Source organism: Phoxinus phoxinus (genome assembly GCF_949152265.1).
Source record: "Phoxinus phoxinus genome assembly, chromosome: 20".
NCBI lineage: Eukaryota > Metazoa > Chordata > Actinopteri > Cypriniformes > Leuciscidae > Phoxinus > Phoxinus phoxinus.
Genome location: NC_136895.1, coordinates 11,012,277 through 11,031,289, shown reverse-complemented (window position 1 = coordinate 11,031,289; position 19,013 = coordinate 11,012,277). Strand labels below are relative to the sequence as shown.

The 19,013-nt window shown below is 40.0% G+C and overlaps 1 protein-coding gene across 3 annotated transcripts; it reads left to right on the top strand.

The window, feature by feature from the left end:
* The first annotated feature begins 18 nt into the window (after nt 1-18).
* pla2g6 (phospholipase A2, group VI (cytosolic, calcium-independent)) lies at nt 19-18,688 on the top strand. Of its 3 annotated transcripts, XM_079592178.1 has the most exons (18): nt 19-126; nt 1,769-1,983; nt 2,311-2,526; nt 3,955-4,135; nt 4,220-4,407; nt 4,498-4,594; nt 6,453-6,635; nt 7,853-7,961; nt 9,221-9,337; nt 10,339-10,429; nt 10,509-10,672; nt 10,837-10,987; nt 13,690-13,826; nt 13,990-14,064; nt 14,255-14,409; nt 16,012-16,179; nt 16,266-16,339; nt 17,541-18,688. In XM_079592178.1, the coding sequence occupies exons 2-18, from the start codon at nt 1,775-1,777 to the stop codon at nt 17,683-17,685; spliced, it is 2,460 nt and encodes an 819-aa protein (XP_079448304.1). In that variant the 5' UTR covers nt 19-126; nt 1,769-1,774; the 3' UTR covers nt 17,686-18,688. The 3 variants fall into 3 exon arrangements, with proteins under 3 accessions (XP_079448304.1, XP_079448305.1, XP_079448306.1); XM_079592179.1 differs by lacking the exon at nt 13,990-14,064; XM_079592180.1 differs by lacking the exons at nt 9,221-9,337; nt 13,990-14,064.
* Nucleotides 18,689-19,013: the final 325 nt, after the last annotated feature.

The following is a 19,013-nucleotide window of genomic DNA, read 5'->3' as shown; positions in this document are numbered from 1 at the left end:
CGTCTGTCAGACAATCTTACTCAAGGTTGGTTGTAATGCAGTGATTGTTGATGTCCTATCAAAAGTCAACGATCTGCTGCGTCTCAGTACACCAATAACCGTACGGGATAATGAAATAGCGCAAAGGTAAGGCGTTAAGCATGGGTTACGACTTAATAAATGACAAAGAGGTTTTATATTTTAGTGAGGATTAATGCACACTTGTGGCGTTTCGTTTAAAACGAGTGCTGACTGTTGTGGCTCTGATCAAAGTCTCGTGCACGGATGACAGTCATCTAACGTTACATTGTTACTTTTGACTGTTAAACTGGTTTGTGTCGTCTAGTTTTGACAAGCAAGTTTTGTGGGGGGGTTTGTCAGTTGCTACTTGCTAGTGATTGTGAAAAGCCTACATTAAACTGCGAGCTGTCAAATGCTAACTGCTTAGGTGAGAGTTTCGGTTGCGAGATGAATGAATTGACTGCACGCGAATAAACCATTAGTTTCTCTTGCCTCTTTATCAAACCAGTCAATATATATATATATATATATTTTGACTGGTTATATTGACACATATTATATATATATATATATGAGTGTGTGTGTGTGTGTACATATGTATGCTTATGTATGTATGTATGTATGTGTGTGTGTGTGTATATATATATATATATATATATATATATATATATTACACACACACACACACACACACACACACATACATACATACATAAGCATACATATGTACACACACTCATATATATATATATATGAGTGTGTGTACATATGTATGCTTATGTATGTGTGTGTGTGTGTGTATATATTATATATATATAATATATACACACACACACACACACACACACACATACATACATAAGCATACATATGTACACACACTCATATATATATATATATATATGTATGTGTGTACATATGTATACTATGTGTAATTTTTTTCAAAAACTAATATTATAACCTTTTGAATCTTTAAATATCAAGTAAACTGCAGATTCTGTACATAAACCAGATAAATAAATAAAAAATAACTTATTTTTTTTAAATCCTACAATATGACATTTTTGTATCTCTAAATATAAAGTAAATAGTGCAGATTCTGTAATGTATATAAAATTAAGGAAAATTAATTGTACTCTTATATATATATAAACAAGAAATATATGAAAAATCCTATGATATAATTACCTTTATATCTTCAAATATAAAGTAAACATAATAATGTTAACATAAAAAAACAAAAAACAGTGTGTGTGTGTGTATATATATATATTTATATATATGTGTGTGTGTACATATATATTTAATTAAAAAAATATATATTATGACCTCTGAATCTTTAAATATAATGTAAACTGCAGATTCTGTAGCCTACATAAACCAGAGAAATATAAAAAAGGAAAATAACATTTATTTATTTATTTATAAATCCTATGATATAATTACCTTTATATATTTAAATATAAATTAAACATAATATTGTTAACATAAAAATAACTAAAAACGATATATGTGTATATATAAATATTTAATTCTTAAACTGTAATCTCAAATAACCAGTGAAAAAGCATGTGAAAAAATACATAATATTCAGCGTTACAAAAATATGCACGAGTGAGATAAAAACCTGATCATTTTTAATGATTACATTTTCAAAAATCGAATCTCTTCTTAGTCTGATAATAAACATTAAATCAACCCCTGAAAATTCATTGGTCAGATAAAATGAGAAACCCTTATCAGCGCGTCATCACCTCTCTTCCCCCAGCTCACCATGCAGTTCCTGGGCCGTATATTGGACACGGTGAGCTCCGTGTCAAACCTGTTCTCCAACCCGTACCGTGTGAGGGATGTGCAGCTGTCGGAATATAATGGGAAAGTGATATTGAGACAGGAGGGCCGGCTGGTCCTGTACAGGAACCAACAGAGCCAGTCATGGGACTGCCTGCTTCTCTGCCCTGAGTCTTCCTCTGTGGCCCTCAGGTGAGACCCTTTAGTCAAGATATTCACAATACAGCATGACCCCTCTTCAGTCAATAAATTGATTTCCTTGTGGTTTCGTAGTGGTCTTGCGAAAAGTCCCATATTGCTTCAGACTCCCAGTCTGTCGAATTGATTTGCTTTCCCATCAGCGCATGACTGTAACCAGCAGTGGGAAGCCTTGGCCACAAAGAACCATTGTGGATCCAGGCTCTTGTTAAATAACGCCACCCCTCCTGAATACAGCGTTTCATTGTCATCAACTACAATTTCATTAGCCTGTCATATGTGGGTTTCAAGAACGAAAGGAATTGGGATTTTTGTGCTCAGGTTGTTCCAGGTTTCTTCAGAGGCAGATGCCATGAATTGGTTTCCTCAGTACACCCTCAAACTCCGCCCGTTTTATGAGATGCTCCGCCCACCTTTGAAACCCGAGATGCTCCAGCCAATCGTGGACTGTGTGCGGAATCACCCCGACTACAGCTCGGCTCACGTCGCTGTGGATATCGGACTGAGAGACTGTCTCAAGCACAATTACATTTTGAGGTGAGATATCAAGAGAAGGACTAAGTTTAAAGGTCACGGCTGCATCCGAAATCGCATACTTCCCTACTATGTAGTAGGCGAAAAACAGTATGTGGCTAAAATAAGTATGGCATGTGAGAAGCTGTGCAATATGCAGCGTTATCACAATATGCACAAGTGAGATAAAAACCTTAAACCAACCTCATGTTAAAAAATCTCATCACTTCTCAGTCCGATAATAAACATTAAAGCGAGACACTACAGGTGAATAAGGTAAAATTTTGAAATAATAGATATCACCATGAAACTTCCTCAGTTAATTACTTACACAAGTATATAAAAAAAATGTATTACAAGTTTTTGAAATTTGTATGTTTAATTATGCAAATTATGCATTATCTCATTAAATATGCGCAATTTTGCATATATTTTCAGTAGATGGATCTGAACATATGTTAAAGCCAGGTGCAAAATAATTTTTTCGTTTTGTTTACACACAAGATGAAAAAATAATTTCAGAGGGATTTCAGGATACATACTTTCATTACCTAGGAAATCAAAATATACTGTCCATAGCCTTAAATCAATTTTCACCATATTTCTTTTATTAAAATGTCCCATAAATCAGGCCAGGAATGATTTATTAACAAATCCCTCTGAACATATCTTCAGAATTCTGCTAAGTGTATAACTGGAAAGTTTGGTGTACATCGGTGCTACATAGGCTGAGATGTTTCTACTGGAGAATGACAAAAAACCCATTTTGAGAAAACGGCATTTAAAGATTTGTAATGTAAAAATTCATACTTTTTTTAGTGGAAACAACTATTTACAGACACAATATCTCATCAAATCATTAGCAACAGCAATACAAACCACCTAAATCAGATCAAAACTTATAAACACAGCATTTATGGCCTTTAACTGAACAGAAAAACTGTCACACACATCTAAATGTCAGAGCGCGTCACGTGATGCATCTGAACGAATCACGTTGTCAGAAATTGACATCAGCCAATGAGATTTCGCTTTTAGAGTTTAATGCCCATTGTACTTTCACGATTGGTTGCTGATAAAAAGGAAATTACCATATTTGGATAATTGGATCCGACAACAATGTATAGCAGAGAGAGCGCTTTCCAACGGTGTGTGTGATGACAGGGAGCAGACAGAGATCGCGGAGCAGCGTGTTGATTTAGAACGCCAACTTTTGTTGAATTTAGGAGAAGTCTTCAGACGCAAATAGACAAAGTGTAGTAAAATAAAGACCTAAATGTGTATTTTGGACTTTTTTTCACCACAAGTCTGAAAGAAGACATGTTATTGTAGACAAATAGCCCAAAATCTCAAAATTGACCAGTGAAAAAAAAACCAATGTTTTTGGCTGCCGTGTCTCGCATTAAGAATATCAAGAAGTTCCGAAATGCAGATTGTTGTGGTCCCTCACAGCCAGATGAACGCCCGTGACGCTCAGGGCCAGACGCCGCTGCACCTGGCGTGCGAGAGAGGAGACGTGGGCTGCGTGCGCGAGCTCCTGGAGGAGTGTCAGGCGCGCACGGACATCAAGGACAAGAACGGGGAGACGCCCATGCACTGCGCCGCTAAACAAGACTCCGCCCTTATCATAGAGGTGAGAGGTCAACTCCGGGATCACTCGCTGAATGACTGACTCCGTTATTCAGATCTCCATGATTGTCATTTTCCTTTCCGCCAGGTGTTGTGTGCACAACTGTGCGCGGGTGTGAACGAGCTGAACGCCTCCGGGGAAACGCCGATGCACATCGCGTGCCGTCTCGGGAGGGTGGAGGTGGTCAAGGGTCTGCTTGGGGGCGGAGCCCGCTGTGACATCATGGGAAGTAGTGGCTATCCAATCCACGCTGCCATGAAGTTTAGCGAGAAGAGGTGCGGACCAGGAATCTGTATTGCTTCGTTGATAATTCACTTGCGAGTTTCAATTAATCAATCTTATTCTTCTCGTTTTCTCTTCTTTAGTTGTGCTGAAGCAATTTTATCGTCTAATCCCAATCAACTTCTAGCGGAGGATCCGGTTTATGGCGGAACGCCTCTCCACTGGGTTAAGACTCCCGAGGTCAGGGGTACTTCCTTTGCTTCTTTAGGGTGTGTTCGCACTTGAGCATGTTTGGTTGGATTAAAACGAACTCTGGTGCGATTGCTCTGTTAGTGCGGTTCATTTGAATAAGCGTGAACGCTGCCATCCGAACCCTGGTGCATCAAACAAGAGGACCGAGACTCTGAAAAGATGGGTCTCGCTCCGCTTCCTAACAAACTCTGGTGCGGTTTGAAATATGAACGGATCACGGACCAAAGACATCTCGTCATAGTCGATGTTGCCCATCACAGATCGGTACAGGCATCAGAACCGCGTCTCCTCGCAGCAGATGTGTGTGTGTGTGACAGAGGGATTATATGCAGCTTTATATGCAGCTACGCACATGTGACCCTGGATCACAAAACCAGTCACAAGTCGCACGGGTTTATTTGTGGCGATAGCCAACGATACATTGTATGGGTCACAATTATCGATTTCTTTTATGCCAAAAATCATTAGGATATTAAGTAAAGATCATGTTCCATGAAGATATTTAGTGAAGTCCTACCGTAAATATATAAAGCATTTATTTTTGTGAGTAAATGCAGCACAATGAACATAAATAGACAACTTTAAAGGAGATTTTCTCAATGTTTCGATTTTTTTTGGCACCCTCAGATTCCAGATTTTCAAATAGTTGTATCTCGACCAAATATTGTCATATCATAACAAGTCATACATCAATGGAAAGCTTATTCATTCAGCTTTCATGTGATGTATACATCTCAATTTCATAAAATTGCTCCATGTGACTGGTTTTGTGGTCCAGGGTCACATAGCAAACGCATTTATCCCAGAACACAGCATTGTGTTGGATGTTCAGTCGCAAAATATACGCCATAAAAGCCGTTTTTTTGTTGTTGTTGTTTTCTATCTTTAGACTCCCGTTTTAACGATGACAGTGTGAACGCTAAGCGAACCAGGACTAAGGCCCCGTTTACACGAAGGGAAGACGCAGATATTTCCTTGTGGTTTGGCCTCTCATTTACACGAAACCCCCGTTTTTATCACAGAAAACGATTATTTCTAAAAACTCCGGCTAAAGTGAAGATTTCTGAAAACGCCGGTTATATGTTGCCGTGTCAACTGGGAGAAACGGGGTTTATGGTTCTCTCTTGTCGATTCTGAGGATTCTGATTGGCTTGCATGGCTTTATCCTTCTCCCTACACTGCCGCCCATAGGTTTGGCATAGTTATGATGGCGCTCGACGGTTGTGTGCACAATGTTATTATTGAAAACGGAGGGGGGGGGGGAAATATTCGTTTCTCTAAATACCCGGCTATGTGTAAATGTGGCCTAAATGTATCATTTTCTATTTTGGCCCGGACCAAAAAAGAACCAAGAGAACCGAACTACAAGTGTGAACACACCGTTACTTGAGGAATGATCTGCATTTTAGGCTTGCGCATGACCGCAGAAGGTCTGGACACCGGCCGCAGCTTTCATTGGCCGTCCGAGAGGTTAATTTTGTCCCATATTTAAGGACGTGAAAATGTAAACCCGATGTCCCTACGATAAAAGACAAGTTTACTGCAACAATGGCGCCGCGACCTTCACATACTTTTGAAAATCCGGCGTAAAGTTGATCCTGATAAGCGCTCATTGTCACAGTTGTAAACATGATTCTTCTTCCATGAGAGGGTTTGGCATTAAAGAGCACGACACGCACGTTCGTCCTGTAGAGTTCAACCAATCAGATGACGCCTTCGAAACTCCCGAAGTGTTTTCCATTTTGTGTGCCTTGTGCATCAGACGGTCAGCTGACGGTCTGCGCGTGTGACGTCTGAGGCCGAGACTATCTGTGTTCTGACCATCCTGCGTTTCCTCTCTCTCTAGATGAGCCGCGTACTGCTGGACCGCGGATGTAACGTCAACTACCTGAGTAAGACCGGAGAGAGTCCGTTACACATCCTGACCAAGAGGGGCCGCTTTGAGGCCGCGATGACACTGCTGACACATGGAGCCGACCCCAACATTAAGGGCCAGGACGGAAACACAGCACTGCACCTCGCCATGAAGGTATGAGAGGGAATTCACCAGGCCTGTCAAGAACACGTCTGGCTCATAGTTCACCCCAATATGTGTAATTAAATTAAATAAAAATATAAAAAAAACTAATTTAAATTAAATATTTATTAATAATAATGAATGCCTTTAATTTGTGCAGTTTTTAATAAAATAATTATTATAAGTATAGATAACTAATAAATAATATTTATTTTTTATTCAATTATAACAATTAAAAATGTAATTAATTTATTGAAAATACCAAAATGAGTTTGTCATGAAAAAAATAGTAAAATAATCTAGTAAAAACAGTGTTAATTTAGTATTATTTATTTACTATTATGGTATTTATTCATATTTTGAATTAGCTTCTTTCTTTCTTTTCAGTCTTTATGCTCTTTGTTTTTTTAGCTTTCATTTTAGTTTTAACTCCAGTAAATTTAGTACTTCAGTTACTGTTCATTTTAGTTTTTTAAGCTTACATTTGTCATCTAAAATTTCTATTTTATTTTAGCTTTTTCAATTAACGAAAATGGTTAATTATTTTGTTTTTTTGTTAACAAAAACAAAACTATGTACAAGAATAAGCTAAATACATTTGGTTTTCAAAATATACATTTCATACAAAAAAACAATTCAAAGCTCTTATATTTCAAAACGTAACGTGATCACACTAATCGACAGGATAATTAACAATTTTCCTTCTGAAACAATTTTACAGAAAATGTGGGCACAGGTTTCCTAGACAGAAAAGTATGAAATTTGATTGAAATAATTAAAATTTTTGGAAATGTATGGAAAAATATCAGTGTTTTACAGAATTCAGACTATTGCCCTTGTTCATTTTTCTAAAATATAAAAATAAGACTTTAACTCTAATATTACATTTATCAAACCACAAATATAGTATCAAACTGATGTTTGAGTGTGAATATGCAGATTATGCAGGTTATAAAGCCTTTTAGGTTTTTCTCATCATGCAAGAGCATATGATCACTTAAGAAAACCAAAAATCTATATTTACAGATGACTACTTTAAAAACAATTATAATGCTGTATGAGCCATTCATGTTAAATATGGTCTGAAACATGAAACAGTTTGTAAGGAGGTCTAGATAATTGTGTATGGAAGTTTGAAATGGAAAATGTGTAGGAACCCTGTAGGAATAGCGGACATCTTTTCTATTTAGTTTCTTTTCACTTATATGCTGTATCCTCTGGGCTCACAGTTGGACCACATGGACTTGATCAAAGCTCTCATGGTGTTTGGAGCAGATGTGGAGGTTCACAATGACGTGGGAGAGACACCAGGACTCATCGCCGCCCGTACTAGCAAGGGTGAGAGAGAGAGAGAGAGAGAGAGAGAGAGAGCGAGAGATGTATCAGAGATCATGTATGTGTGATTAAAGGCTAGTCTCCAATGTGTTCAAACTCTTTCAATTTCTAGTTGCACAGTTTCCAGAGCCTTTTGCATGACATAATTTGGGGTGTTTGCATGCAAGCATAATATTATCTTCTAACTGTATACTACCATACATTTTGTTGATATGCATATATATATATATAAATACAACTATGCAAGTTTAAGTAAAGTTCATTTGTTGACGCACTAATGATTTGCTTTTGTTTTTGCCTTAAAGGGGAAGTGTTTTATTTTCCCAGCCAATCGTTCCAAGTTTCATGTTTCTAAAGCCACAAGGACTATATTTTTTTGAGTATTCATTTATTTAAAATAAAAAAAAGTAGGGGTGTAACAATATATCATGTCACAATATATCACAATACAAAAATGCAACAATATGTATTGTGGATAGTGACAATATTGTGTATAGTTAACCCAAAATGGAAATTGCTTTGTGAGCAAAAAAAATTCAGAGTTTTAGTTTTAAACTACCATATATATAATGTATAATAATGCAATATTTGTGGGTCCTGATAATGGCAAATGTCACCAGTAAAAAGAGGCCTACATTATTTGAAATATATCTAGACAATGACAAAGCATGTTCGTCTAAAATAATGTTTTGTTTTCAGCTTCAGAATCATGAATATTTTTATTCTGGTGTCACATTGGGTTTCCAGCACCAAGTCCAAGCCTATTCATTTACACACACAATGTAAAACCCTTATGTTAACTTTTTATCATATGTCTTGGAGTATCGCAATAATATCATATCGTGAGTTCTGTATCGAATCTTAACATGAGGGTATCGTTACACCCCTTTAAAAAAAAGTTAGTTTATGGATTTATTTAAAATATTTGTATTTATCTTTATTAATCTTTTATTTAAATGTGTTCATCATCATAAGTGTGCAGTAGCTATTCTCTGGAAAAACCGGCAGAAGCTGTCTGATGGGTCCTGATGTTTTGATTGGCTATTGTTATTCTTGTGAGATTATCGGCACAAACCATGCGGCGCTTACGTGTCATGATGGTTTTTGCATATGCGTGTGTTTAACTACAGGAATGACTCATGCTCTTGTTTTCTCATTCATGCATTGTCAACATGTACTCTTTCTTTCTTTCTTTCTTTTGTGCGCATGCATGGTGTGGGTGTGGCCGCGTGCATGTGTCTAATCCTGCGCTCGCACTGAAGGGCCCAACCGTAAGGTGCTCTTGAACATGCTGTGTAGTGTAGGGGCCGAACGGTGTCACCCCCCATCCCTCAACAGCCCTATCCCCAGCATCAACAAAGCTCCGCCTCCTGGCATAGGTAAAGCCCCGCCTCCAATCTTCGATATCCTGGCAATCTTTCACCTCTGTCCCTCAGTTTTCTTCTGCAGCTTTTACAGTATGTTTTTACTGAAATGGTACCTGATAAGTGGCCGATTTTGAACATGGGCTTGTATAACTGTGTTCCTCATATAAAGAGCTGTGAAGACTCAATTTACAGTTGATTTCAATTGAGTTTGGCCATAGCATGTTGCTAAGCTAACAACGTGATGGTCTAATAAGCATAAAATTGACACACTAATGTTCTGTAAATCAGTAAGTTATTTTATTTTTTAAGTAAATCGACATTTCTCTTGATTTCATCCACCATCTTGGATGCATTATTTTGCTGAGCTCAATGCAGAGCTTTGTGGGTGTGAATTTTTTCCACAAAGGATCAAGGTTTATTATAAAGTAGAATAAATATGCTGCATACTCTTTGGAAATATTACATTTAAATATTTAAATATTGATTAACATTTTTGCTTAATGTCCTCTTATTTTTCTGCACTCTTTCAGACATTCCCTAAAGTTGTATTTGTTCACTTCTGTGCAGCCTGTATTTCTAAACCTAATACTTTTATTTGAAGCTTTCTTATGTCATACTAGAATATCTTGAATATCTAAACGCACCATTTGACTAAACCTGATTTCTCAGCAGCAGCCGTCATCTTGGAAAGGTCAACCTATTGGATTGAACTCAAGCAATCACTTAACAACCTAATCAAATTACACCAACATAAATGCCACAAAATTGTGCAGCCTACTGTACAAACCTGTGAGACAAAAGAGGCTAGTCTTTTACGGTTGAGAATGCTGGCGAAGCATGATCTTGTCGCATCATCACTTTAATCTGTTTGTAGAACTTGACCTTTCCAAAATGACGGACATGCTTGCATATCACACTTATTACCAGCGGCATTTAGGTATTGCGTATCTATGATAGAATCAACCTGCCTATAATTTGGTTCACTGCTCTCACATCTTGCTATTGGTCCACAGGGTTTGATGACATCATGTATGTGGCGACAGCTGTCACGGCCATGACTCGTGGGTTTGTAGAGGTTGATGGGCTCAAAACAGGAAGCAAGAAGTATGTTGCATTAACTGAACATTGATTAAAAACAAGCCTACAAAGAGTTAATCACTCATTTGCTTTTATTTTTCTCAAGAATGGACAGATTGTTGTGTCTTGATGGTGGAGGAATTAAAGGCCTGGTTCTGATCCAGATGTTAATCTCTCTGGAGAAAGAGGCAGGACGTCCCATCAGGGAACTCTTTGACTGGGTGTCTGGGACTAGCACCGGTGGCATACTGGCTCTAGCTATTGTACACGGTATTTGATTTAGTATATAATATTTAAGTAGATTTATAAAACTGTATTGACCTATCAGCATCTAGGAACAGAATTATCCATTTTATAATCGTAAAAATATGTTCTTGGTTACTGTAAGCGTGTACATGCAATAGCATAATTCTGTTTATTGTATACTTGAGCAGGCAAGTCGATGGAGTATCTGCGCTGTCTGTACTTCAGGATGAAGGAACAGGTGTTTAAAGGTTCTCGACCGTACGAGTCTGGCCCTCTGGAGGAATTTCTGAAGAACGAGTTTGGAGAAAATACCAAAATGACGGACGTCACACACCCCAGGTACTTATACTTAAGGTTTGGGATTTTAATTAAACCAAACAACAACTTCCCCACCAGAACACCATAGCAACTATTCATACATTGTAAGCTATTGTCTAGCAAAGACCCAGACATCCTATCAACTGCCCTATCAACCACCACAACACCCGAGCAATGCCATATCAGCCACCAGAACACCCGAGCAATGCCATATCAGCCACCACAACACCCGAGCAATGCCATATCAGCCACCACAACACCCAAACAAAGCTGAATCAGCCACCAGAACACCCGAGCAATGCCATATCAGCCACCACAACAGCCGAGCAATGCCATATCAGCCACCAGAACACCCGAGCAATGCCATATCAGCCACCACAACAGCCGAGCAATCCCATATCAGCCACCAGAACACCCGAGCAATGCAAAATCAGTCGCCACAACACCCGAGCAATGCCAAATCAACCACCAGAACACCCGAGCAATGCCATATCAGCCACCACAACAGCCGAGCAATGCCATATCAGCCACCAGAACACCCGAGCAATGCCATATCAGCCACCACAACACCCGAGCAATGCCATATCAGCCACCACAACACCCGAGCAATGCCATATCAGCCACCACAACACCCGAGCAATGCCATATCAGCCACCAGAACACCCAAGCAATGCCATATCAGCCACCACAACAGCCGAGCAATGCCATATCAGCCACCACAACACCCGAGCAATGCCATATCAGCCACCTCAACACCCGAGCAATGCCATATCAGCCACCACAACACCCGAGCAATGCCATATCAGCCACCACAACACCCGAGCAATGCCATATCAGCCACCTCAACACCCGAGCAATGCCATATCAGCCACCACAACACCCGAGCAATGCCATATCAGCCACCACAACACCCGAACAATGCCATATCAGCCACCACAACACCCGAGCAATGCCATATCAGCCACCACAACACCCGAGCAATGTCATATCAGCCACCAGAACACCCGAGCAATGCCATATCAGCCACCACAACAGCCGAGCAATGCCATATCAGCCACCAGAACACCCGAGCAATGCCATATCAGCCACCACAACACCCGAGCAATGCCATATCAGCCACCACAACACCCGAGCAATGCCATATCAGCCACCACAACACCCGAGCAATGCCATATCAGCCACCACAACACCCGAGCAATGCCATATCAGCCACCACAACACCCGAGCAATGCCATATCAGCCACCACAACACCCGAGCAATGCCATATCAGCCACCACAACACCCGAGCAATGCCATATCAGCCACCACAACACCCGAGCAATGCCATATCAGCCACCACAACACCCGAGCAATGCCATATCAGCCACCACAACACCCGAGCAATGCCAAATCAGCCACCAGAACACCCGAGCAATGCCATATCAGCCACCACAACACCCGAGCAATGCCATATCAGCCACCACAACACCCGAGCAATGCCATATCAGCCACCACAACACCCGAGCAATGCCATATCAGCCACCACAACACCCGAGCAATGCCATATCAGCCACCACAACACCCGAGCAATGCCATATCAGCCACCACAACACCCGAGCAATGCCATATCAGCCACCACAACACCCGAGCAATGCCATATCAGCCACCAGAACACCCGAGCAATGCCATATCAGCCACCACAACACCCGAGCAATGCCATATCAGCCACCACAACACCCGAGCAATGCCATATCAGCCACAACAACACCCGAGCAATGCCATATCAGCCACCAGAACACCCGAGCAATGCCATATCAGCCACCACAACACCCGAGCAATGCCATATCAGCCACCACAACACCCGAGCAATGCCATATCAGCCACCACAACACCCGAGCAATGCCATATCAGCCACCACAACACCCGAGCAATGCCATATCAGCCACCACAACACCCGAGCAATGCCAAATCAACCACCAGAACACCCGAGCAATGCCATATCAGCCACCAGAACACCCGAGCAATGCCATATCAGCCACCAGAACACCCGAGCAATGCCATATCAGCCACCACAACACCCGAGCAATGCCATATCAGCCACCACAACACCCGAGCAATGCCAAATCAACCACCAGAACACCCGAGCAATGCCATATCAGCCACCAGAACACCCGAGCAATGCCATATCAGCCACCACAACAGCCGAGCAATGCCATATCAGCCACCACAACAGCCGAGCAATGCCATATCAGCCACCACAACACCCGAGCAATGCCATATCAGCCACCACAACACCCGAGCAATGCCATATCAGCCACCAGAACACCCGAGCAATGCCATATCAGCCACCACAACACCCGAGCAATGCCATATCAGCCACCACAACACCCGAGCAATGCCATATCAGCCACAACAACACCCGAGCAATGCCATATCAGCCACCAGAACACCCGAGCAATGCCATATCAGCCATATCATACCCCCTTGTAATGCTCTAGCAATTTACTTCTTCACAATTCCTTAGCAACGACTCTGAACCCCCCAGCAACTGTGTAGCAACACCTGAATATTCCTTTTTAATACACTGGCAAACATCCAGAACTCCTAAGCAATGCATTAGCGATACCTCGGAACACCCTACCAGCTGCCTATTAACGCTTTGCAACACCCCTGAACACAAAATGAGCTCGCTATTTGTCAGAAAATGCTTGTTTTTAATCCATCTCCTGTCTGTTTCTCTCAGAGTAATGGTGACTAGCGTTCTTGCAGACAGACACCCTGGAGAACTGCATCTGTTTCGTAATTACGACCCAGCGGTCCTTCAAAGAGACCCTCCGTACACATCCACTGCCACATTTCAACCCCTCACTGTGCCACAGGGTAAATACTTTCATTTTCGGGATATCGTTACGCTAATTATCTTTGTGCCGGTGAAAACACTCATGTTCCCCTCGTGCTCTTTATGAGCATGTTGACGGGCTCTGGGTTTCTCAGTTATCCTCAATATCAAATGATGCGTGAAGCTTCACTGTCGCTGTTTCAGGGTGGGAGGACGAAGATCTTTTGGTTGTAGGATATACTCGACCTCCTAGAAAGCGTAGGAAGGTGACGGATGAAGGTGTGTGTGAGAAAGAGTGCGCGTGGAATGGAAAGGTCACAGTGTGCAAGGCTTTTGGTGTTTATATTGCGCAATCGTACCTCACGTTGGAAGTAATCGGTCATTAGTTTGTTTGTGGGAGGCTAATCATGTTTTGCACGCTTGGTTCTCTTTTATGCTCTCTCGCTCATTCACCTTCTCTTTCTCTCAGAGCAATTAGTTTGGCGTGCCGCCCGCTCCAGTGGAGCAGCTCCCACTTATTTTCGACCAATGGGGCGTTTTCTGGATGGAGGGCTGCTGGCCAACAACCCAACGCTAGATGCCATGACAGAAATACACCAATACAGCAAAGCCCTGAAGGCACAGGTCTGATACACAAATATAGACTTAAAGGAATAGTTCATCCAAAAAATGATAATTATCCTATAATTTACTCACCCTCAAACCATCCTAGGTGTATATGACTTTCTTTTTTCCCCATTAAAGGAACACTCCACTTTTTTGGAAATATGCTAATTTTCCAACTCCCATAGAGTTAAACAGTTGAGTTTTACCAATTTTGAATTCATTCAGCCGATCTCCGGGTCAGGTGGTAGCACTTAGCATAGCTTAGCATAGATAATTTTTAGCATAGCTTAGCATAGATCATTGAATCTGATTAGACCGTTAGCATCTCTCTCAAAAAAATGACCAAAGAGTTTCGATATTTTTCCTATTTAAAACTTGACTCTTCTGTAGTTACATCGTGTACTAAGACCGAAAATGAAAAGTTGCGATTTTCTAGGCCGATATGGCTAGGAACTATACTCTCATTCCTCCTTAATAATCAAGGAACTTTGCTGCTGTACCATGCGTGCAGCAGCGCAATGATGTTACGCGGCGCTTGAAAATAGTCCCCAGCTAGGTAACTTCCAATGTGACCGGCACTAAGTTTGTGTTTGCACTGCGTAATATCATTGCGCCTGCTACACCCATGGTACGGCAGCACAGTTCCTTGATTATTACGCAGGAATGAGAGTATAGTTCCTTTTAATTTTCCGTCGGTCTTAGTACACGATGTAACTACAGAAGAGTCAAGTTTTAAATAGGAAAAATATCGAAACTCTTTGGTCATTTTTTTGAGAGAGATGCTAACGGTCTAATCAGATTCAATGATCTATGCTAAGCTATGCTAAAAGTGCTACCGCCAGACCCGGAGATCGGCTGAATGGATCAGAAAGCGGTAAAACTGTTTAACTCTAGGGGAGTTGGAAAATGAGCCTATATCCAAAAAAAGTAGAGTGCTCCTTTAAATAAAATCCCGGCTCTTTCCAGCTTTGTAATTGCATTGAATAGTGCTTTTGAAGCTCCAAAAAAGTGCATCCATCCATCATAAAAGTAATGCATATCCAGGGGGTTAATAAATGACTTCTGGAGCATTCCGTCAGATCTGTCATGAACGCGCGTACAGCCGTTACTGTAAGCCAGTGATTATAGTTCATAAAGCTATAAATATGGATCTTTTTCTTATAAAAACCCATCGCTTCGCTTCAGAAGTCATTTATTAACCCACTGGAGTCGTATGGAGCACTTTTATGATGGATGCATGCACTTTTTGGAGCTTCAAAAACTCGACTGCTATTCAATGCCATTATAAAGCTTGGAAGAGCCAGGGTATTTTTTTATATAATTTCGATTGTGTTGGGGTGAAAAAAGAAAGTGATATACACCTAGGATGGCTTGAGGGTGAGTATGGGACCATTTAAATTTTTGTGTGAACTTTCCCTTTAAGAATGACCTGTTCAAGACTCACTTTTAGCTAAAAATGTAATTGACTGCAATATATTTCTTTGTAATGCCAACAATATTTCCTACAATGGGTGCACATTATGGTAGATAGAGTGTACTGTACTTCCTGAATAAGATCCATTGGACATTGGTGAAATGTTGTAACGGTATTAAACAGCCGTCTGTGTGTGTCTCTGTCAGGGCCGCGAGGCAGACGTGAGCCGGTTAGGTGTGGTCCTCTCGTTGGGCACGGGGAAACCTCCTCAGGTGGCGGTCAACTCTGTGGACGTGTTTAGGCCTTCAAACCCGCTGGAACTGGCCAAGACCTTCGTTGGCGCCCGAGAACTGGGCAAGATGCTCGTGGATTGCGTGAGTTTACACACAAATCTCGTAAAAGCCTTCATCGTAGACTCTTCGTGTGATGTTGGCGTGATTGGTGGTGTTATTTATGTCAGTGTACAGACTCGGATGGTTGTGCAGTGGACCGAGCTCGAGCGTGGTGTGAGATGGCCGATATAAACTATCACAGGTCAGTTGACTGACACTCGTCTCTGCACTCGCTCTGTTCTGCGAGGAAACGCTGATGTTCTTTTCCTCTCCTTTCACGCGCTTCTTTTCTACATTGTTGTGTCCTATCGTTTCTTTCTTTGTGTGACTCGTCTCCACTGTCCCACCACTTCTTGAATTGCGTTTGGTTTCCTTTTTTCCATCCGTTTCTTACATGCTTGCTTTATTTCCTTCCTTCGTACCTTCATTTCTTCCCTTTTTCTTTAATTTCCTTCATGTAATTAATTTTCTTCCTTTCTTTCTTCTGTTCAATTCCCTGCTTTATTTCTTCCTTCCTACCTTTCATTTAAGTCCTACCCTCCCACCTTCCGTTTTTCCCCTTCTATAATATCTAAATCTTCCTTTTATTTCCTTCCATTTCCGCCCTTAAATAATTTTAATTGTTCCTCATTTCCTTTGTTTCATTTCATTTTTAATTTACTCTTAAACAATTTCCCACCTTCCTTCCCTCCTTTCATTTTTTTAATTTCCTTCTAATACCTTTTAATTTCCTTCCTGTCTATCTTTTTTCCATTCACCACAATAATTTCCTTCCTTCTTATTTAATTGAATTCCTTTCCACCTTTAATTTAATTTATCTAAATTTTCCCCTTCTTTTATCGTTTAAATTCCTTTTGAATCCTTCCTTCCTTCCTTCCTTTGTTTCCTTCCATTGTTTCCCTTCAAATAATTAAATTGTTCTTACTTTCCTTTTTTCATTTCCTTGTTTCCTTTTCCTTTTTTCCCTCCTTGAATTTATCTGGATTTTTTCATTTATTTATCTTCTTTATAATTTAATTTCCTTCTAATACCTTTTTTATTTCCTTCCTTCTTTCATTCCTTCTTATTTAATTGAATTCCTTTCCTCCTTTAATCAACCTAAATTTTCCCATCTTTTATCATATAATTTCCTTCTTAATATCTTTTTAATCCTTCCTTCCTTCCTTCCTTCCTTCCTTCCTTCCTTCCTTCCTTCCTTCCTTCCTTCCTTCCTTCCTTCCTTCCTTCCTTCCTTCCTTCCTTCCTTCCTTCCTTCCTTCCTTCCTGTTCTTTCTGACCTCTATGCGTTTAATTTCTCTTCATTTCTTCCCCGTCATCATTGTGTTTCCTTTCATTTGTACCTTTTTCGTTCAACGTCTTCTCTCCATCTGTCATTTGCTAACTTCCGTCTCTCCTCCCCTCAGGTTGAGTCCTCAGCTGTCTCAGGAGGTGATGCTGGACGAGGTCAGTGACGCTGTGTTGGTTGACATGCTGTGGGAGACTCAGATGTACCTGTATGAGCACAGAGAAGTCATACACACACTCTGCCAGCAGCTCCTGCAGCTCTGACAGCAGCACACACACTTAATATGCACAACTCATTCATCCTATACAGAGAAGGATTCTGTTTACATTAGCGTGTGTATGTTGTTGTGACATGTTTAATTAACTTAAAGGAAGAAATATATTAACATAACATACTTTCCCCATATGTTTTGTATGTGTCATAAAGACCAAATTGGACCAAGGTTAATATAACAACATACACTTCAATCCAATATTTGAACTATGGAGATATTTTTATATTGCATTATATTTTATGTATGCTAAATCTACGTATTACATTTGCATTGATCAAAATGGCCTACACAGGAAGTGAGTAGTTGCTTCTTTTGAAGCTATGATTTTACTTATTATTTATCATTCTATACATCCTTTGTGTGCATCTTTATCATGTCATTTATGATGACACTTCTGGCACTTTTTTTTTTTTTCTGGAAATGTCTTGCACTTGCGATGTGACCGAAAGTGAAGGGTCAAAATGTAACCACTGCATTTCCTTGCGTTTACCATTTATTATGCGTTCATCCATTCATCCGGAACAGTTTCTGTGTGTTTTCTGTCTCGTGTCATTTGCAGTTTAAAGGACAAGCCTTTTTTTTTTTTTTTGCAATCTGTCATGTGTAGCCTTGCATACTTGAACATTATAAAGCTGCAACTGGTGATATCTCGGTCTGTGAAGTATAGAAATTATGCTCAAAGATATTGTAGAATATAATATACTGATGTTTACTAACAACACATATGTATCAAGAATAACTTCAATACCTCCTGCATTAGCCCTGTTGTGTTTTTGTTTGGTTTATTCTTGACAACTTGTATTTACAATGCGTTAGTCTTAGTCTTATCATGATGTGGTCAAAGCTTATACTTGACATATGTTGTTCAGAGTCCGAAGTAAGCAATAATTCACTTTATAATTATAACCTGCTGCTGTGGCGCTGATTTGAAACCCTTTACTGACGTGATATAAACCTTGAAATAAAAAAGCACAGATGATTATTTAAACTGGGATTAGTTCTGGCGTGTGATTTGTGAAATAACCTTTTGTATAAAATGTGATTTGACTAATATTATAGTAAATGAAAGTACTAATGTAACCTAATATAAAATTAATAAGCCTATAGTATATAGTGTTATAAACAGGCTTTACAGGCGAAAAATTACTGTTAGTTTAATGTATTATTATTAAAACTATCATGTAAAACTGTCATATTTTGTATTATTATTTAAAATTATTCTTATATATCGCATTAAAAAAAAAAAGTTGTGAAGTAGCATGTACTTTTATTCAATATAAGCCTGTAAAAGCTTTTAGTCACAGGAAAATCTGCAAT